Source organism: Melospiza georgiana, chromosome 7, assembly GCF_028018845.1.
Source record: "Melospiza georgiana isolate bMelGeo1 chromosome 7, bMelGeo1.pri, whole genome shotgun sequence".
Taxonomy (NCBI): Eukaryota; Metazoa; Chordata; class Aves; order Passeriformes; family Passerellidae; genus Melospiza; species Melospiza georgiana.
Window position 1 is genome coordinate 8,075,086 of NC_080436.1, and position 22,269 is coordinate 8,097,354.

A 22,269-nucleotide genomic window follows, 5' to 3' on the forward strand; every position below is an offset into this window, starting at 1 on the left:
ACGTGACTTTGCACAAACCAAACCTGAATTTGTGTTTACATAAGTTAATAAAACTGGAGGAACAAAAACCATTACAAATTGAAGCAAAGTCACATCCCAAGTGGATGTCTGTGAAAACACTGTGCTGAGGGCTGTGTGCTTCTACAGAAGAATGTGCTATATAGTGCATTTTTGAAAGTTTAATGTAGCACCACATCAAAAATGGGCACAAAAAGGGCAACAAGGGATGTCCTGGGAAAGAAGCAAGAAAATAATGTACAACTATGTCAATTAGTAAGACTATAATTTAAATAAAGTCACTTTAAAACACCAGTGGAGCAGCCCAGCTTGTCACAAAGCCCTCACAGATGTGATAAAGCAGTAAGTGCAGCTTTAGAGCAACAGAGCATTTCAGTGTGCTCCAGGCCACCAAACATGTGTGAGAGATACTGCTCAAAGCTATTGAAATAATTGATATTGAAATATCAATATTATAAAATATTGATGTTGTGCCATCTGTATCTCATTGGTCCCTGGATTGATCATTTGTACACTCAGCACAAGTGAGTCTGGGTGGTGCTGCAGAGGTTCAGTCACTGAAATCACTGTGATGGAGTAGAAGCAGTGCCAGAGTTTGTAAAAAGCTCCTCAGTTAATTAAGGGATTGTGAAAAATGCCTCTTGCCTCTTCCAAGGAGCCCATCATGCCACCCTCATTTTTCATGTGTTAATGAAAAATGCTTAATTCCTCTGGCAAAATACCAATCTGGTGGCTGCCAGTTAGAGAAATATTTTCACTGTAACATCATGATGTGACAGTTACAAATGCTGCTCATTTTACTCTTACTGAGGTTTTGAAGTGCAGCACTGTGCTCTGCTCTGGCAATTTTTAATGCAACTAATGTCAGTACTGAGCTGCAAGTGGATTAAATAAAGGTGGCTATTAATCACAGAGAAATGGCATGAGACAGGCCACCTTCAGAAAAGGGTAAACTCCCAGCTGTCTGGGGATTTTCTGCATCTTTAACAGAGTTTTATGATTTCACAGCTCTTTTCATAGCAGAACACAACGTGATGAGTGGTGACTGCTGACCCTGGGATTCCAGCACTCATCTACAGGACTTCAGTGGGTGCTTTGGGGTAAATAATGAGGTTTTTAATGTTATTTAACAGGCTATTCACAACTTAACAAATGGTTCTGTTATTTACCTACTCAGTAGAAATGCCTGTTAAAGTCACCATCCCTGGAGGTCCTCAAGAAAAGAATGGCCATGGCACTTAGTGCTCTGGTCTAGTTCACATGGTGGAGATCAATCAAAGCTTGGGCTTGATGATCCTGGAGGTCTTTTCCAACTTAAATAATTCTGTGATCTGTGTAGTTCTGAGAAAATACTGAGGATTTAATATCTAGATTAATATCCTTCTGCCAGCTTTCAGAACCAATCATTCCCTTAAATTATCCCTTTATTTTTAATTATAAATAAAAATTTGAGTGTTGCAGGATATTGTTATTTTTCAACTTTCTTGGTATCTAGCCCAATGGAAAACCTGTCCCAAGACTGCTGGTTATTAACTGAAATCTTAAAACATCATTATTATAGTATTCCCAAATACTTCTGTCCTATTTATCACCATCATATTTTCAAACCACCCAACAACTCAACACTATTTTCTTATGAAAGTCAGCCTAGTGTACTAAAGACACAACAGCCATTTTCTCTTTTTAAGTAGAGCTTAAAAAGTCTGGCAGACTATGCCAAAGAGGATTGTTCTTTGATGTACCCCTTTTTGATTTCTTTTAAGCATGGCAGAGTAGAAAAACAAAGATAATTTCCAATATGTTGGCACCATCTGCAAAGAATTCTATTAAAGCACAAAAATTAAGGGGTTTTTTTTTGTTGTTTTTATATTTTCAAGGGTAGTATTAGCAATATGATGTCAGGTAAGGTCTGTGGTTGGCAACTACAATTCTTTTATTGGACATATGTTACTGAGCATTGAACACTTGTTTATGTAGGCACGGATTTAAGAAAAACACCACAAAATCAAAAGGCTAAACTGCAGACCTGAACTGAGAAACAGGCCTGGTGAGTCTGTCTACTCCTATAACTCAGCAGAGAAAAGGGGAAAAAACTGCCATTATAAGAGAAGAAGCATAAATTTAGTTATAAATTATGGTTGCAGAACTAGATAATATTTCCTTCAAGGTCCAAAGCACTGGAAAACCCAGGTTCCCTGTGTACATGCACAGGGAAATATTTAGAGTTTGCCTTATGCAAGTGGTTTGTCTGTAAGAAAACTTAATAAAGCTGTACTGATTCAAACAGTTCTTTTAGCAAAAAAAAAAAAAAAAAAAAATTATGTAATTCAGAATTATATTTCAGAATAAAAAAATTATACATTTAAATGCAGATGATAACCTACCCAAAACAGTGACCAAGAAAGAATGAACAGGGAAAGCCCATGTGAGCCATGACTTTAAGCAATGGTTTTTGCCAGATTTCATTCCTGCTTGCATGAGAATTTTCTCCCAGAGAAGATTTAGGAGATAAAAAGGTAAATTGAACATTGTCTTTCTTCATCTCATAAGGGCAGTTTTCTACAGTTCTTAGCAACAGAAAAAAACCAAAAAATATACATTTCCAGAACTTGCACATATCCAAAAAGAAAAAGGTGGAGAACAAAGAGGGAGAACAAAACCTAATAAAAGCTAGAACACGACTTTGTAGTAAACAATAGAATATAACGTGCAATAGTGCAATTTCTCCTTTGCTGCTCCAAGAGGAAGCCCCGGCAGACAGTCCCGTGCATCCGGCATCCCTCGGCGCCGTCACGCCCCGCTCCGAGCCTGCCGGGCCCCGCCGGGCTTCGGGGCCGCCGCGCTGGGGCCGGGCTCGGCCCGCCCCCGGCCCGCCTGCCGCAGCTTCTGGTCCCAGCGCTGCGGGGAAACGAGCGGCGTTAGCACCGAGAGACTGCACGGGGGATACCTGAGAGACTGCAGAAATTACCCGAGAGACTGCACGGGGATTACCTGGGAGATGGCATAGGGATTACCTGAGAGATGGCACAGGGGTTACCTGAGAGATGGCACAGGGATTACCTGACAGATTGCAGAAATTACCTGAGAGATTGCACAGGGGTTACCTGAGAGATTGCATAGGAATTAGTTGAGAGATTGCACAGGGATTACCTGAGAGACTGCAGAAATTACCTGAGAGATGGCACAGGGATTACCTGAGAGATGGCACAGGGATTACCTGAGAGATTGCATAAGAATTAGTTGAGAGATGGCACAGGCATTACCTGAGAGATTGCACAGGGATTAACAAAGAGGCACAGGGGTTACCTGAGAGATGGCACAGGGGTTACCTGAGAGATTGCAGAAATTACCTGAGAGTTTAAAGGTATTACCAGAAAATTACAGGAATTACTAGAGAGATCACAGGAATTACCAGAGAGATTGCACAGGGATTACCTGAGAGGTCACAGGAATTAACAGAGATCTTGCAGGAATTACCAGAGAGCTCACAGAAATTAAGAGTGTCAGAACCCAGGACATCCCTCTGGCTGTCCTGGATGGCTCAAACCCCTGCCAGGGGGCTCAGAGACCTCAGAGCCCAAGACCCCTGTGCCTCTGATTATGACCCATGCAAAAAATTACCGACCTTTTATGAGGATTTACAAGTCACAAAAGTTTAAGTAGAATGACAGTTAGTTTGTCACAGGATGAAAAGTAGAATTTTCAGGTTTTTAGAATGAGGGCTCAGGGTCCCAAGATGGAGGAATTTGGGCATGCCTTGTTCTTCTTTCTCCTTCTTCCTAGCCTCCATCTTTTGGGTGATGGTGGCACTTTTGGATTGGTTTAAGGTAGGAACACACTGTCTAACATAGGTGATAGGTATTGGAAAATCATTGTAAATAAAGTACATGTAGTTTTTAGTATAAAAAGACAACACCGCCCTGAAGGTGGGCAGTGTGCCCCTGACTGACCTGCTGAATGGACCTCAGCAGGCCAGGAAAAGAATGTTATAGATAACAAATAAACCACCTTGAAAACCAGAACAGAAGAATCCTGACTCCTTCTTCAGCTGCCAGGCTGGGAAAAGAGACTCTCTGACACATCTTGGGGTCAGCCAGAGACCATCGAGACCAGAGAGGCTACAGAAATTACCAGAGAGCTCACAGGAATTACCATTGTTACAGAAATTAGCAGAGAGGCTACAGTGTTGCTCTGTTCTTCTAAGCCTTCTGATGTTTATATTCTTGCAATGAACTTTCTCACACACTTTCCTGGAAATAATTGTTTTCTTACATTCTTTTCTGGAGGAGGAGAAATTTGATGGACTCTTGGTTTGTCCAGTGTCATTGGAGAGATGGCACTGTCATCCTTCAATCCACTGTCACTTTTGGAAATCTATAAATGCTGGAGTCAGAATTAAACTGCCCCTCTTTTACCTTAGAGATTGCAGTGTTGGCATCATCTTATTTTGTGTCCTAGAGTAACACTACAGAAATTACCAGAGAGGCTACAGATCCACCTGTTCAAAAGTTTCACACAGAAAATGTGTTCACAAACAGCAGCAAAAGGTGCTATTGCTGTTTCCATCATGTCACCTGACAGTGCTGGGCTTAAGGGTGCAATGAGAGCTCATTGAGAAAAGTCCCCATTTAAATGTTAAACATTTAAAAGTTCCCATTTAAACAGGGAAACTGTTTCCTGGCTTTCCTGCAGCTTCTGGGAATGAAGGGTCTGATCCAAGGCTTCAGCACAGGGGGGACTCACCTTCGAAATAATAAAACTTAAATGAAGCCACTCATGCGTTTTTTGGGGGAAGCAGGAGGAAAAAAAGTTAAGGTTTTTTTTAATAAAAAAATATGTGTTTTTATTTTTGCAGGCAATAGAAATTACAGTTAAAACAACAACAATAAAAAGACATAATAAATGTAGTTGGCACAGCTGTTGATGCTCTTGGAAAGAAAATGATGATAAGAAGTGGGTGGTGATGTGGCAGGGTCCTCAACACCCCCAGGCCATGTGTGAGGGCAGAGGCAGCAAGTTACAGACAATAAGGAAGGAAGTGAGAAAGTAAGTGTGTTCCCCAAAAAAATTCCAACAAATAATGTTATCATCCAAGAGCTGAAACTGAGCAGAAGTCAGCTCATGGCAGTAAAATGATATTTTCTCTGTGGCACTGGATTTCCCAGGGTTCTGCCAAATCAAACAACAACTTGAAATAAAATCCCTATATCTTTCACTCCTGTAATCTCCACTGATGGGAGAAATGTGCACAGAAAATCCTGCTTTTATAAACACAACAGTATTTTCCTGCCAGTGACCCCTACACTGATGAAGAAAGTGCTGAGTGGAAGAGAAGACTGGTTTGCACAGGCAAAACCACTATGGCAAATGTATGGCTGAGAAATTGTGTCAAAATGAGAATATTCAGTGTAAAGTGACACTCCTGACAATGTCAAAACCACTGACACTTTGCAGTGCATCAGAACATAAAAAGGTATGTTGAATATATTAAATCTATTTCATAAAAAGGTAATCCTTCCAGAACCTGGAAGGCATTAGAAAACATTTAAGTCAGAAAAAAGTAGAATATATTTTCATATAGAGAGCTGTAGTTGCTCAGCCTGGAGAAGGGTTCAGGGAGATCTTAGAGGACCTTCCAATACTTAAAGGGGCTACAACAGAGATGGAGAAGGACATTTTACAAGAGCATTTAATGACAGGACGAGGGGCAATGGCTTTAAAGTGACAGAGATTAGATTAGATTAGATGAAATTACATTAGATTATATAAAATATAGGGAAGAAATTCTTGGCTGTGAGGGTGGGGAGGCCCTGGCAGAGGTTGCCCAGAGCAGCTGTGGCTGCCCCATCCCTGGAAGTGTCCAAGCCCAGGTTGGATGGGGCCTGGTACAACCTGGTCTAGTGGAAAGTGTCCCTGCCCATGACATGGTCTGAAAAACATTTGCAAACCCCCCTGGTCTGTTTGGTTTTTTTAAATTCATATCACAACCCCAACTAAGCAGGTGTTGTGGAACACACAGCTTGCTACAGAGTTAAAAGTCCCCTGCTATTTGCTTTTTTGAGACATAGCTTTTGACTACTGCTACAATGGGATACTTTGGGGTAATTCAATGTATCCCTTTAATTTACTCAGCATGCAGTTCCAAGTAATAAAGCAAATAACACACCAAGTTGGTTTTTGATACATGATATTGATTAACTGGAGGCAGCACACGAATTTTCTTCCCTTATTTTGAAAAGACAGGTAGATGTTTTATGGCACCCACAACATTTGACTTCTGGTGAGGTATTTTCTTACCTTTATTTTTTTACCAAGACGTTCCTTCCACTTCTCAGCTATGGAGCCTTCCACCAAGAGTAACCTACACAACAGAGACAAATCCATCAAGGGGCTATACAACCCAGCACACACAAAACTAAAATCTCTGTGCCTGTAGAGAGACCTGCCCTCCATGAAGACCAAGTTTTCCTTCCTTTTGGCTCTGACTTTCAGCTTTATGACAGGAGAACAGCTGAGGACAGCACAGGAGGAGTTACCTGGAGCGCTCCTCATCCTCGTAGCCCATAATGATGTATTCCTCATTGGCACTGAGGGGTGGACACAGGCAGCCAGAATTCGTGTGCAGGTTTACAGTGTCCTTTGGGATGTTGACCAGGGAAGATTTCAGGATCTCCTTTACTTCCACCACTGCAGTGACATCGTGGCATTTAGTCTTCACCTCCTTCACTTTAGCGCGGATGACTGGGGGAAGCCACAAAGAGCATTGTCAGCAGCAGCAGAAAATGCAGGTCACTCCCCAGCTGCTCTTGGTGACCTCTGGCATCACTCTTTTGCATGGTCCCTCATCAGAAGTTAGCTGAACTCCTGCAATGTCTCTGCCTCCATCTCTTCACTACTTCACCCTCCACCAAGGAGGTGCAGGTAGCTCAGTGTGTCCCTTAATAATGGTCAGGAGCAGGACTTATGTACCAGTTGGATTTATGTCCTGCTTAAGTTGGGCTTTGACTTCCTTCCTTTTTTCTTCACCCTTTCCATGTTAAATATATTAAATCTATTTCTTGTGTGCTCTCCCTCTCCCTTGAGCTGTGACTGTTCCCTCTCTGACTACCTGCAGTACAGATGAGCAAACTTTATCACTCTGAACCTTACACAGACAGGGAATGTGCATTAAAACTTCTCATATCGCTCCTTCTGCTGGATGACAGGCCCTTACCTTTTCTATTCTCTCCAGTGACCCAGCACTAATCTGCTCTGCTCTTTCTGAACTTCAAATGCTCCTGATCTTGACCCAATGACCTCTCTAATTGTTTCCTCTCTTGGCCTCTCTTTTTGCTTCAAGTTGCACAGGAGGAAAGGCTGCCTTTCAAAGGCAAAGATTTTCATTCTCTCAGGGTGACCAGTGAACTGATACCACATACAAATGCAAAGCCAACCCAGAGGTCGTGCTCTAGAGAATGCCACATCATTCAAAGAGTCCCTTTCCACACTATAAATGGGAGATAGCCCAAATTCCAAATGTCTCCTGTGGGAAAAAGGTAATAGAGAAGAAAGAAAACCATGGACTTGCACATCTCCTCCCCATAACAGCCATTAACCAGCATGTCTTGCAGGAACATTAAATACAGTTGCCAACAAACACCAATTTGTGTATCTAGTATGAACAATTTACCCTAAGTGATTCCCTTTCTCAAAACCTTTTAAGATCTCAAAATAAAATATTATTTTAGTTTGGAGAATATTTCAAATGCCTTTTAAAACCCATTTAATTTGAAAAGCTTAAGAAAATGGACAGGAGCATGCCCAATGACTCTGCCATATGCGGTTTCTGACCAGAGAATAGTCACTCTATTTTTTTATAAACAAATTCACCAAAACAACATCAAATTGACTATTGACCAAGAAAGTGTTTGAATATAGCTGTAATTTTTTAGCTTTTAACAGCAAACTACTTTTAAAATAAGATTATCCGATTCTGGCTTTACAAATGTGCAATCCTAATAAGTATTATACAATTACTACAATTTAAATAAAGCCTTAATGCTGGCTGACCCTAAAGCTCTTCACCTGATTAATGGGAAAAAAGGAAGTACTGCATATTGATAAAGCTTTATAAAATAAGTGCTTGTTACCCTTGTAAAATCATTGCTCAGGCCTGCAACTTTGGCTAAGTAGAAAAGGACTGTGGGAAAGTGACTGAGCTGAATTGGGGGTAGAAAAAGAAGTTATATAATCGTGATGTGCTCACATTGTGGTGTATGGTGGTTGGCTGGGTTATGGTGGTTATGGTTTAAAACTAATAAAGTTTTAACTCGAAGTTTGTAACTGATACAACTGATACTGATACTTTAGGTTCATAACTGATAAAGTCTTAACTGTTTAAAAAGGCCTAGTTTTTGCAATAAGGAAGGGCCCAATGTTCAGTCCCTGTGATATGTATTCAGTGGTTTTACTGGCTTAATTTGCTTGAAACTGACAGTATGAAGAAAAACATGAGCCTGGAGCTATGACATGCCTGAAGAGCAGGCCATGTGCACTTTTACAGGTGTTACAGACAGCCTAACACAGCTGGCAAGATGCTCACTGCTGGCTTTGAGGCACCAGAAGGAACAGAACCTGTCAGATCTCATGGAGAGCTGGTGGGCATGAAAGCTGCTACAAACATGCCCTTCTGCAAAAGCTGAGGGTACTGGCAATCACAGAGGCAGCTCAGGCACAGCAGCCCACAGTGCCATTTCTGTTGCATCACTGCTCACACCAGACAAGTACACAAACCCCAAATGCCTGCACTAAACCTGAAATAACAAAGATACCCTTGTACTAACATATCAAGCTAATCCCCTCCATCCTAATTTCGAAACATTTCAGGCCATACTTTCCACCTGCAATAAGCAATATTGGGTTACCAGCAGTAATAGTGAAATTTTAGGCTTTTTAAATGAGAAGTTGCCCCTTGCTGCAGGTTTAGAAGGGCTGGGAGCTGGCAGTGCAGCTGCTCTCACCATAGTTGTAGTTGTTCCGTAGGTAGGTCTTCTGGGTAGCTTTCACTGGCTTGCACTTGCAGCGCTCTACAGAAACAAAAAGCTTTGTTTAGAAAGAAAAAAAACATGTATTCAGTGACAATCTTCCCAAAACCTGGAGCTCACACTGTGTGGGAGTTGGATTAATAGAAAATAAATCCAAGAAATAAATGTGATGGTTTTGCTCATTGACCGCCGCATACACTGAAGTACACAAGATACTATTCTTAACATTATTATTATAATAATTAATGAACATAAATTTATCTTGTATCTTTACCTTTTTTAGATAAGGTGTAAAACTTGATCTTTTAAACAAGTCATCCAACTATGATCTATCACCTGTTTTAATTTGATCTGTTAAATCTTGTTAAGCCAAGAAACACTTATAGTGTACTGTAATTAGGAAATAGTTGGCTTCTGATTAGACCCAGGTAAAATAAAATAGACTAAATTGCAAGACAAGAGCACAGCCTCACATTTCCTTCAGTTTTAAGGCAGTATTGGCTTATTTTATGAATTTTAGAATGTATTTTGTTAGTCTAGTTCTATCTCTAAATTACTGACATACCCATGTTGTTATTGAAGAGCATCCTAGTCACCCTCATGCTTTTTAAATTTACATTTAAAAGAACTGTACAAAATGCTGCATTATTCCTAATTAAAATTTAGAGATACAGAAACTAACACTGAAGATCGGGATGGTGTGAATTATAACACCTTGTATTGTCTCACCCTTCTCATGGGACTGAAAATGGAATAAAAGTTTTTAAAACACCTCTCAGTTACCCCATCTCTAAGTCAGAAAAGGGTTAAATCAAAAAACACCTAACAAAAATTTCGCTGAACTGACTTGCTTATTACAGTGAAACACTAAAAACCACGGGGCATTCCTGGCCTGTTCTGCTGGGAGATGAGGAACTGCCCATGAGACCTTAAATATTTTTTAGGAGAACAACCTGACATACTGAAATTAAAAAAATAAAAACCAAAAACAAACCAAAGCACAACAACAAAGACACACAGACTTTGAGACAGGAGTGACAAAATCATGATTTTAAGCCAATTCAATGTTCAATTCTGAGCTCACAGGTGCTGTAATTCCATCCTTGCAATGCTGCACTCTCTTCTGTGCTAGACTTAAGGAATGCCCTCCTTTCTGTTCCTTTTATCACACAGACCATAACAGAGACACAGAAAGAAAATACTGTGGCAGCGCATGACTGAACATTTTTTTGAGTATTATCAGGTCAGTATCTCAGGTCAGTTTAGCAAACTGGGATATTCTGGCCAGCAGGCATTCATTGAATATTTGGCACTGGAGGGGACCTTTAAAGGCCACCTAGTCCAACCCCCTGGCAAATAAGCAGGGACATCTTCAACTGGATCAGGTTGCTGAGAGGCCCATCCAATCCACCATGAGAAATGGTGTAAATTTTACACAATTTTATTATGACCTAGAAGCCCAAGTTTAATGAAAATAGAGAATTTCTTAGCCCTTGTGGCCAGAAGGACAGCCTTCAAAAAAACAAAACAAATGAGCACTGTCAGAGCAGCATTTCCAAAGGTGCAGATGCCAGACAGCTGGGAACTCTAAGAGAGGTAAAAACATTTTCATTAGTGCCCAGGGAATGCCAATGCAGAAGCTCCAGAGCCGCAGTGGTGTTCATAAACACCACTGGTATTTCAGGGCTGGTTGTTCTACTGCAAATATTTACTTTTTATTTTACACCAGTGTCTAAGTGTGGTTTGGTGGAGTAATTTAAAACAGCAGATCCCAGTATTACATGTGCATCTATTTTGACATTTGATTTGGCATAAATGGAAGTAGATTTAATGCAGTTTATTTCTATGCACCATCATTCCAAATATCAATGCATATAAGCTAGTGATTTAGTTAAATCTAACATGAAGAGTCTGAAAAAGAACTTTTAGTTGATTATATAGGATTTCTGCATATTAAAAAAAAATTAAATTGATGGAATCATTATTTTCTATTGGAAGAATTTTTGTAGTTGAAAACACAAAAAAAAATACAGGAAAGAGGAAAACATTTCAGAAGAAAAATATATTATTTCCTTGAATTTCAAACACATCCTCAGGAATCTATATATAGAGCCCTACAGACTTTAACTTTCCTATGTGTTTGTGTTAAAACAACAAAAGCAGAGAAGGGGAGTGATTTTTGGCTTCCCTTCTGCCTTTGTGAGCTCATGGATACTGCAGGCCAAATGACAGCTGCCTTGGAGCAGAGAATAAAAGATGTGCTCCTGTGACCCACACTCACACAAGCACTTTAGCACTCAAGTCCAGCAAGTGGCACACTGTAATGTTCTCCTGCTCCACAGAACTTTGCACTGTGTCCCAGGTAAAATAAAATAGGCTAAATTGCAAGACAAGAACACAGCCTCACATTTCCTTCAGTTTTAAGGCAGTATGACTTTATTAATTTTAGAATATATTTTGTTAGTCTGTTTCTAAATTATTGGCATGCCTATATTCTTATTGAAGAACATCCTAGTCCATCCTCATGCTTTTTAAATTTACATTTAAAAGAACCATACAAAATGCTGCATTATACCTAATCACTATTTAGAGATACAGAAACTAACACAAAAGTCATTTGCCGAGGTCAGTTACAAAGTTAGAGCCAGATCCAACTCCTCTCTCCCAGCTCCTGGTACAGTGATTTTCCAAGGAAGGCAAATGTTGACCTTCCCCCAGGGAGTGGAAACACCCACAAAAGGTGGCTATAAAAATGTACTGCATCACCTGATGCTGAGGGAAAATCCCATCTTACCTGACAGCCTCCTCAGAAGCTGCCAGGATTAGCAGAAGAGCTCTGACACCACAACAATGCCATGTCCCCAGCACAGAGACAGCAGCAGAGGCTCCCACTGGCTTTGGCTGAGATCACAGCCAGCCATTAAATCTTCTTTTCAAATAAATACAGGACTACTAACTGCTCAAAGTCCCTGTCTTTGAAAACTTCACTCTGTCAATGCCAAAAGACATGGAGAGAATGGTTTTCCCTGTGGATTGCTACCAAGAAACATTTGTGTTGTCTTAAATATATGTGAATGATGGAAAACCTGGCTGTAATCCTGACCTGTACAGGCACTCAAACCTGGCAAACACCTCCCAGGTCAACAAAGGATATAAAATAAACACTCTAGAACATTTTCTAAGAGACTTGAGGAGCATGTGATGAAGCAGAAAATCATGTACTTTACTGCCAACAGAGGCAAAAAAGGTCTCCCAAAAAACCCTCATGCAGACTGAGAGGGAAGGTTTTGCCAGCAGACACTGACAGGGAAAAAAGGTGTCTCAAATAGGGATAAGCCATGAGTACTGCTCCCTGTGACCATGCACAGCAGCACAAGCAATAAGATGCAGAAACCACAAAGATGAGAATGGGATTTTTTTAAAAAAATGTATCAATTTGCTACTTGCAAACAAACAAACAAAACTGCTCTAAATTTACTTTACTGAACACATAAACAAAGCCATTTTGAGACATGGCCTTTTAGGTGGTCCAACTGTGTTTGTCAGTTCAGACAGATGTAGCACACTGAACTAGAAATCATGTTTGAACAGTAAAAGCAGATATTGCAGCAGCAATTTTTCTGTGCATCCTTAGTCTATTTTCTAGATGGGATTTTTTTAGGTCTGCTTTTGCTTTCAGCCATCAAAAAGCATCACAACAGGAACAATGTGACTGAAATTTCCTCTTCCACTGCAGGGTCACTCACTGGACTTACATGCCTATGGACAGGCAGCAGTAAAGATATGCCTCATAGTTTGGATTTAAGGTGACAATGAGAGCACACAGCTTTGCTTCATGCTCAGAGTGAAGCTTGTATGCTCTCTGTACAGTCCACATGGTGCATGAAATCCCAGCTTTTTCAATGCCACACAACTGAAAATGGCTTCAAACTAAGAAGATACTAACATTAGTAACAAATATCTTTAGCAAGTCCTCCAGACATGGTCCCATGCTCAAGACAATTTAAGGGGCTTGCTGTTATGAGGTTTTTTAAACTGTACCTGGGCTTCTAGAGGGTATGCACTGTGATTTAAAGAACATTTTGCACAAATATAGCTGCTTTCACATTGGGACCTACTGACTAAAATCTTAAACTGTATTATATAAACTGGGCATTACTAATATATTTTTGCAATCTGGTCACAGAGCTTAATGCTGAAATGATATCTATAGGTACCTAATGTTAGGTTCAACACCTTTTAGGTGAACATCAGTGCACACTGTAGCTCATCAGCACCTCTGCAGAAGGAAAGACATGGAGGTCAGTACTACAGCTTCCAAGTCTCAATTTCTTGACAAAGATCTAAGAGGAGAACTTTGGATGGAATCATAATAAAATTCTAGAAAATCTACAGTCATTGGCTTGCATGGGCAAAAGGATTCACATTCCTATAATTATTATTAGCCACCATCCTGGGCTTTGCTTCCTTGCATTGGCAAGTAGTGGTAATGCTCAAGGGTTTTTATTCAGTTCCAGCAAAACCAAAACAGCAATAAAAAGCAACAGGGAACTTGCTGGAATAAAACCAGCCTCAGAAGGTGCCACCCTCAACCTCCTCAGGCTAAAGGGAGCACTGCCATTATCTACAAACAGAATTTAATTTGAAAACTTTAAGGTCAAAATGAACCATTATCTTCACTGGTTTTGCCCAGGGAAAAATCAATTTAATGATTACTCTCTCTGTTCAAGACAAAACTTTTAATAAAATCAGCACAGCCCTCCTGCTTTGATGCACATTTTGAGGCTGACCAACCCCCAAATCCCACCTGCCCATGGAATGCAAAAGCAAAATCTGCAGTATTCTCAGTCAAGACTAAGTATTTATCACTTAGTACCCCTCTTAATTAAATATTTAAAGGATTTGAAAGTCTACAGCTTATTATACAACTTTATAAAAATTATTATACAGTTTTATAAAAGTGTACTTACCAACGCCTCTACAGTTGCCGTTATTAGAATCCATAGGGAAATCTGCCATGGATTTGTAAAATATGTAAAAGAAAGTTAGTATTTTTAATATTGGATTATATCACTACACATACATGACAATGTTTTCTCTTTCTGTAATATTTAGTACGTGGAAACTTAATAACTTCACTAATAAACAGTTTGCAATATTCTAGAGGTCACTCCAGTAAAGTTGACACAATGTCTTACCCATATTTCACCTGAATCCAGCATATCATGTTAAAGGCTGAAGCAGACTAAATATCCCATTTCCATTGCTACAGACTGGCAGGTTTCAGACAAGGGTTGACATTTATGCCATGAATTTTGATCACCTACAGAAAACATGTGTAGTGTTTGCATTTAATTAGATGATGAAGGAGAAATTACTTTGGGGGATTTTTTTGGTTACTGAGGAAATCAAATCAACCAACCACAATCACAGTGTTGAAGCAAATGCCAAAATAAATGTTTCAGACCTTCCCCTCAGTTTAAAAACACACAGATTACTCTGAAGGACAGATAAGGAACAGAAGTTTAAACAGGCACTCTGCCCAAAGAAATGCTTTCAGACACGTTCATAAGTGGACTGTGTCCCAGATTAAAATTCATCATTTCAAACCTATTTATTAAATCACACTATTTAATGGGTTTATACATATATTTAATCATGAAAAACAAGTATGTTCATGCATATAACCTTCAATGAGCCAAGGACAAAATAAATGCAAGAGGAACAAGAACTGGGAGAGATGCAGGACACTTCATTAGAATGGCACATAAAATGGAAAAACAAATGAGTTTTCAAAGAAAAAACCCTTCTGTAATTTTGCACATTTATTCATTTATGCTGCTCTTCCAATTCTGGAATCTGGTATCCTACAATCAACTTTCTTAGATTCTTACATAATCATGGAGGCAATCCTGCTGCTTTGCAGTGTAGAACAAATGTAATAAAACTCCTGTCTTGCAGCCTGAGCTGTAAGGTTTTGGCTGTAAGACAGCCCAGGACACTCCTGATACTCAGCACTCATGATGACTTCATGTGTGGATTAAATTATAAGGGCCAAGTATATATACATATATGTATATATTTATATATTTTATATTTATATAATCACAAATTCTGTAATACCTGTTTACAAGAAAAATAATATGACTTAGCTAACCTTCTAATTTTGCCATCTTTGTTAAAATAAAAAATTAAATCTACACTTAATGAATACTTATACTACTCAAAGCAACATGAAACTTCATTTATATAAATGAGGATGGAGCTAAATCACAGTCAGGGCAAGAGTAAAGCTGAAAAACAACTAATTCCCTTACGTAATAATTAACTTTAAAAAAATTTGAGACTTCAGGAATAATTATTCTAACCAACATAAAGAGCAAAGGGTATACAAAACAGCATAGGAAGATTGAATAGATGCTCTTTTATATTCAATATCCTGTTGCTAATAAAACATCAGATCCATTTTCTTGCAAAGAAAGTCCCAAACTACCACATGATCTTTGTTTATGGAGGAAAAACCAAACATCTTTAGGAGTCAATCTGATCTTTGCAATCAGGTACTTCCACAGAACATTTTAATCTTCACCATGCTGCCTTGTAACAAGTCAAACTATCCAAGCTGATTCTTTCTTTCATGTTTGATTTTGATTATTCACCTGAGTTATTCTCAAATGCATTAAGAACACATTTTATATTGCATCAAATGCACTCTGGCATTCCAGAATGTGATGGAAGAGGAATTGAAATGGTTTCCCTCTTGCAAATGGCAAACAAAAGGACAACCACATTGCCCATTCTTCCCCTCCTGGGCCAATTATTTGTTGTCTTGTTCATTCAACCAAGCTGTAGCTTTAAATCTACAATTCCTTCTGATGTGGTAAAAGCAGAGAGAGAGGTCTATGGTCTGATAATCCTCCCATCTGCTCCAAGTACAGACAAAACATCTGCAGAACCCTCCAGCCACAGAGAGGTGGCCATACAGACCTTTCTGTGTACCTAGGGCTGGCCTCAGACGTTTCCCCACTCTGGGCACCCAAAACCCCTGCAGAGAAAGCTCTCAGGATTCACTGTCCCTGCAGAGAAAGCTCTCAGGATTCACTCCCCCTGCAGAGAAAGCTCTCAGGATTCACTGTCCCTGCAGAGAAAGCTCTCAGGATTCACTGCCCTGCAGAGAAAGCTCTCAGGATTCACTGCTCCTGCAGAGAAAGCTCTCAGGATTCACTGCCCTGCAGAGAAAGCTCTCAGGATTCCCTGCTCCTGCAGAGAAAGCTCTCAGGATTCACTGCCCTGCAGAGAAAGCTCTCAGGATTCCCTGCCCTGCAGAGAAAGCTCTCAGGATTCACTGCTCCTGCAGAGGAAGCTCTCAGGATTCCCTGCCCCGCAGAGAAAGCTCTCAGGATTCACTGCCCTGAAGAGAAAGCTCTCAGGATTCACTGTCCCTGCAGAGAAAGCTCTCAGGATTCCCTGCCCTGCAGAGAAAGCTCTCAGGATTCACTGCCCCTGCAGAGAAAGCTCTCCAGATTCACTGCCCCTCTCACTCAGCTGCCTTGGCCACCTTTTCAGGTCTTCTCAAAAGCCATCTGCAAATGACCAAGCCAACTCCTCTCATTTTTCATGTGACCCAGCAAGCAAAAATTCTTACCAAAATAGGTATCTCAGGGATACTTTGTTCATGCCTTCAAAGCACATTGCCCATTGTATCAAAGTTGTTACTGGGGACAGAAAAAAAATCATCACGGAGAAGAGAAGAGAACTATCACATTAAATGCTTACCATCTCCCATCCACAGAAGGAAAAAGAAGCTCTGAAGTGCACAGTCCCTGCCTAAACTAAGGATGGATCCAAACAGACATGACTTTGTGGTGCTTGAGCAAACCTAGTCCAATCCACATTCAAATTGCACCTCAAAATAAACCAGAGCCCAGTAAAGGGTTCACAGCCTTCCCTGGCCCACGTGGAGTACAATGCCCACAAGTATTGGCTGAGGAACTTCCCTTGGAGCTCACACCAACACAGGACAACCAGTGAGCACTTGGTATGGGCAGTATAAACATGCAAACAAGCATGGAACTGACCTGCTTTACCACATCTCCCCACACACTCTCAGGTACACAACTTATTTTTAACCAAATTACAGCACACCACAGCCTCGAGGCATCTGCTAACTCTGCACTGCCAGGTCACCTGTCCCACCCCAAACCAGAATTCCCAATGAATTAGCTCTGTGTGCAGCCAGAGGAATTCAGACACTGAGTGCAGAGCAGCCAGGAGTGGAAGTGCCTCCTGTTTGTGTGCCTGCACAAAGGCAGCAGGGCAGGGGTGAACAGGTACCTAAACATCAGTTCATAGCTCATTTCTCTGACCCTTTTCCCAGTTAAACTCATACAGTCTGGTCCCTGCTTACCCACCAGACAGGAGACTGGAAGAGGGTCCAGGCCAGGCCTGCCACCAGCTACTGGTCAGGTCTCAGGTGTGTGTGAGCACCCACCCAGCCCCTGTCCCCAGCAGCTGATAGACAGAGGCCTCTCTCCACCAAGCTGAGACCTTCAGCTGCAACACTGACAGAAGGAGGGGGGAAAAAAAGCTATTTAAAATCCCCCAAACAACTGACTTCCTATTGTTCCATGTCTCTTCATGGGCAAACCCTCTGCCAAGTTCTGTCTATGCAAAGCAATCTTTCCAAAATAAATACCTGCCAGTGATGGGCAGGTATTTATCCGAAAGTTTGACAGGGCCTTGAATGAGGAAAGCAGATAATGTGATAGATTGGAGGAAGAATAAGCAAATACATGTGAAGAATGAAATACGTGGAGCAAGTGAACAGCACCTCCCAGAGATGTAACACAGCTGATACTAGTGTCTGCACACAGAACCATTTTCTCCTCCAAAAAGCCCAGGACAGGGATGTGGGATAAATGCCATAGGAGACTTCAGACAGCATGCACTAATCTGACACCCAGGGTGTTAATGTATTGTCAGGATGCTCTTTCATCCTCCATGCTGGATGCTGATATGTTGGATCCTCCACAAAAAGCCAAATTATTCAGTATCACACTCACCTCCAGAACACCCACACCATGCCTGCAGCATCCCTCTGCTTTCTGGCTGTAAAGGAACCCGGATGTTTCCCAAAGAGAATGAAAAATCAAGAAACAAACACTTCCCACATCTTTTAAGTCAGTTTCTGTAACTTGAGGAATTTGAGACCTCCCAGTCACACTCCCACTCAGGTTTTGGAGACCAGCACAAGCTCAGGGGGTGTGCACAGCTATTCCTCTAACTGAGTCCAAAACACAGCACTGCTGTCAGCTTTCTCCATCACAGACAAAGCAGCCCTTTGGTGCTGTGGCAGGAAGGGTCTGGATCTTCCTCACACCTGGACTCAGATGAAGAGAGGTCCTAGAAGATGTCTGTGGTGGACTGTGCCTCAACAGCTGAAAGTGAACTTCTTACTGAGATTTATCATAGATTTTACCAACCACATACTTTGCAACACTCACAAGCTGCTGGGAATATAACTGATGGAAATTGGGCTTGTGAACCCAGTACCTGCTTTGACAAGGACAAACACTGACTACATCATCCTTAAGGCTCTCTCATGGAAGGGACAAGACAAATGTTCTAATGTTCACCAGAACATTAGAACAATAATGCAGAAAAAATGCAGAAATATGCAGAAACCTCAAGAGGAAAGGAAGCAGCAGAATCCCGTTACAGGCAGCAAAAGAATGAAAGCAAAAACAAGATGTCACTTCTGAAGACTACAACAGCCACAAAACAATGGATTATATTTCTGCCCACTCTATTAGGTGCAGTACAGACAGCAGAAGGGGCTAGAATGCTTAGGAGATAAATTAAAGCAAATAAGAGCAGGGATTCTGCACACTACTCGTCAGGCAGTTGGTTATTTGTGTCTTCTACTGAGCTGCAATCCTTTATTTGGAGAATTGGATTTGAAAGTGTTCACCTTACCTCTTCCTAGAACAGGAATCCTTCCCTCTGCTTTCTAAAAGAACAGTTTTATTCCCTCAAGAAGGATTCTTTCAGTCTGGTGCATAATGCACCAGTTCAAAATATTCAGCCCAGAAATGAGAATGTCATCAGGTTCTCATTCACTGAAAGAGAGTTTTCATGGATCTGGCCCTGGAATCCCTCAAAGAGGTTATTGTACTGCTGAGGTCCTCAGAAATAGGTAACTCAGGGGCGATTTCAGCCAAGCTTCCTCCCTCCAGATTTGAATGTGATTGCTTTCAAATCGCTGCAGACCTGCCAAACCTTGAGCCATTTTTAAGGTGGTTTTGAAAGCACCTCAATATTGCAGAAAAAGGTGCTTGGTGTTCAAAACCACATCTCTCCCCAAAACTACCCCAGCAGGACTTCACGGCTCAGAGAGCAGCAGCTGATGACAAAAATAGATGATTACATTCGTGGGCTGGGAAAAAAGTAGGAAAAGGCAAGAGGGAAGGCAAGGGAAGTTAGAAATAGCAGTAATAACCAGAGATATGAGAGTATGGAGGTTTCAGGAGGTGCAGAGGGTGAGAGAATAGAGTCAGAGATGGATTAGGGTTTGTCTGGTCTGTAAATAAATGGAGACAGAGAGAGCAGCTTACCTGGGAAGGCTGAGCTGGGGAGCACGGTCAGGAAACTGAAGCGTGAGATTTTGTTAGGAGAAGAAAACAGGAATTACAGCGTTTGGCATTACTGGCAGAGGGATACATAAAGCATTTAGTAGTGGGACAGAAGCACAGTAAAATACTGTGCTGAGCACAGCATGAAAAATCCCCCTTTCATTCCCAGGCCACCGCTGGAGGAAGAGAGAGGTGAGATCCACTGCCTGTCAGTGAGCTCCCAAAACCCAGCACTGCAGCTGTGGGCACTGAAGGAGACAGGTAGCAGCACAACAAGCTCCTGGGGTGCATGGATGCTGCTCCGACCCCCCTGGTCTGCTCTCCCACCCCAGTACTGCTCTCCCAGTCCTCTGATGGAGAGGTCTGGCAGAGCAACCAGCACTGAAACTTTGCACCAGAGAAAATGGTAGCCTGGTCCCACCAGCAGCAAATGCTTTCCTGAAAATACACAGGAACTGAAGTCACTTTGTAAAAGGTCAGAGCTCACTCGTGATAACCACCCACCAGCTTGCTTTAATTTCCTGTTCAATAGCCCCTTGTATTCAATATCTCTGTGGAGCTCAGCTCACCACGTTGGAGGGGTGTCCTGCCAACTCCTCCAGGCCAAAGGCAGCTGTGACAAGAGCAGGATCCCTGAGGCACAGCGGGTTTGCAGCATGGTCTGAGCAGTCAGCAGTCCTCACCTGACTGTGCAGAGATGCTCCTGCCTCGGACAGTGGTGCTGGATGATACCCAGCACCAGCACCCTGTGGGATCACAGTGAGCTCAGCTGGTGAAACAGGATGCAGAGAGAAAGCTGGGCAGCTCCAGCAGCCCCTCTGAGGCCACAGTGGTCACACAGCATCAGGCTCGGGTGCAGGATGCAGCGCTTGGCTGGCTTCAGGGATGTTGGGAACAAACCACAAGGGAAGGCTGCATTTTGCTGCACTCCTCACCTGGCTGTTGTTCTAGAGCCCAGGGACCTGCTGGGGAACCTGTGCTGTAAGTGTACCTTCGGTGCTAACCACTCAGATGAGCGTGTTTTCTCGCCTCCAGCTGTGCATGTGCCACCACTGGCAAAGAAGTAGCTGGGGAGTCCCCGGCCCCCCAGCTCCTGCCTGAGGCTCCTCTGGGCACTGATATTACCCAAAATCTGTGGAGTGCTGGCATTGTGTGAGAAGGGAGCAACCTGTTTTGGGAAGGAGCGGCTGAAGAGGAGCAGAGAGGAGCAGGGGCAGAGGGGGAACCGGCAGCCTGGGGGCTGCCCCTCACTTGGGGGGCTCTTCATTCTGCGCCAGCAAGCGCTGCCGATGGATCTCCGGTAGAAGAGCGGTACGGAAACGTTTCCCGTTCGTGTGCAACGAGGGCTGCAACTCCCACACTCGGTGGCGGGGTTGTCACTTGTCACACACACTCTGCGCCCAACAGCAAAACTTTTCCAGCAGCGAGGCGGCTGCTAAAGGCAGAGAGCAGACAGCGCAAGAGCGGAGGGCAGAGCGGAGAGAATCCGAGCGAGCGGCCGGAGGGGAGGCAGGGCTCCCGGGCTGCCCTCCCCGCCCGCCCGCCGCCCATTGTCCCCGCGCCGGTGCCGGTCCCCGCGCACTCACCCGCGCCCTCGGCGGTGACGATGGCCTCGGGGGAGATGCAGACCCCGCGGTCGTACACGGGCAGCTCGTCGCAGGCCAGGCTGTCGGGCCAGGCGTGGCTGTAGCGGACCAGGACGGGCTCGCAGCCGGCGCGGGCGCGCTCGCAGACGGACTTGCAGGGCTTGATGGGCTCGTGCTGGAAGTCGATGGTGCAGATGGGCGCGTACATGGCGCACAGGAAGAACAGCAGGTCGGGGCTGCAGTTGGTGCCCAGCAGCCCCTCGAACTGCTCCATGGCCAGCACGGCGTTGGCCTGCGTGCTGTGGTGCAGGTGGTTCGGCATCTTGGTCATGTTCCAGGGCAGCGGCTTGCAGAGCGGGATGCGCACCGGCTCGCAGGCCGCCCCCCGGGCCGCGGGCGGCCGCCCCAGCAGCAGCAGCCCGGCCAGGGCCAGCAGCGGCAGCCCCCGCCTCATGCCGCCCGGCCCGACGGTAAGCGAGGGGCCGAGCGGGCGCGGCGCGGCGCGGGGGCGGCTCCGCCCGCCCTGGCCCGGCCCCGCGGGCGCGCACCGGGGCCCGCCCCGCAGCCCGGCCCCGAACAAAGGAGAGCGGCCCTGCGCTGGGGAGGGGGCTCGCCTGCTGGCAAGAACCCGACAGGAGACATTTCTCTCTCAAGCGAGAGCTTGAATTCTCCCCGAAGTAAAAGCCTTGCTGGGAGCCTGAACATGATTTCAGACCAATCTCTCGGAGATATATTCTTATCTTTTAACAAACACCTCTTTTTTTGTTTGTTTTTTTGCACACACTATGCTGGGCGCACTGCTTAAGCAGGAGGTGCACGCGAAAAGCGTGGCACATAGACATAGAGATGGGAGTTTTAGAGGAGAGTAATAATGTTGAGAGGCTTAAAAATGACGGAGATTCAGCTCAGCAGCTGGGGATGCTATCTTTACAGAAGGTTAAAAAAATTGAAGAGGCTGGATACTGTTTAAGATACCTCGCAAAAGGAGTTCTGACTTGATCAGAAAAAATG

General features: G+C 43.1%; 1 protein-coding gene across 1 annotated transcript; it reads right to left on the reverse strand.

The window, feature by feature from the left end:
* Nucleotides 1–2,808: 2,808 nt before the first annotated feature.
* On the reverse strand, nt 2,809–21,712 carry FRZB (frizzled related protein). The gene is made up of 6 exons (XM_058028068.1): nt 21,259–21,712; nt 14,012–14,053; nt 9,018–9,083; nt 6,555–6,759; nt 6,316–6,379; nt 2,809–2,916 (listed from the first exon to the last, which is right to left on the reverse strand). The coding sequence occupies exons 1-6, from the start codon at nt 21,710–21,712 to the stop codon at nt 2,809–2,811; spliced, it is 939 nt and encodes a 312-aa protein (XP_057884051.1).
* Nucleotides 21,713–22,269: the final 557 nt, after the last annotated feature.

What these genes read in the sequence shown, in the direction of transcription:
- FRZB (XM_058028068.1), bottom strand. Translation starts at nt 21,712, where the DNA reads ATGAGGCGGGGGCTGCCGCTGCTGGCCCTGGCCGGGCTGCTGCTGCTG. An exon ending in CGGCAACTGTAGAGGCGTTG is followed by an intron (nt 9,084 to 14,011) that starts GTAAGTACACTT and finishes TTGTTTCTGTAG; the next exon opens with AGCGCTGCAAGTGCAAGCCA. An exon ending in ACGGAACAACTACAACTATG is followed by an intron (nt 6,760 to 9,017) that starts GTGAGAGCAGCT and finishes GGCTTCCCCCAG; the next exon opens with TCATCCGCGCTAAAGTGAAG.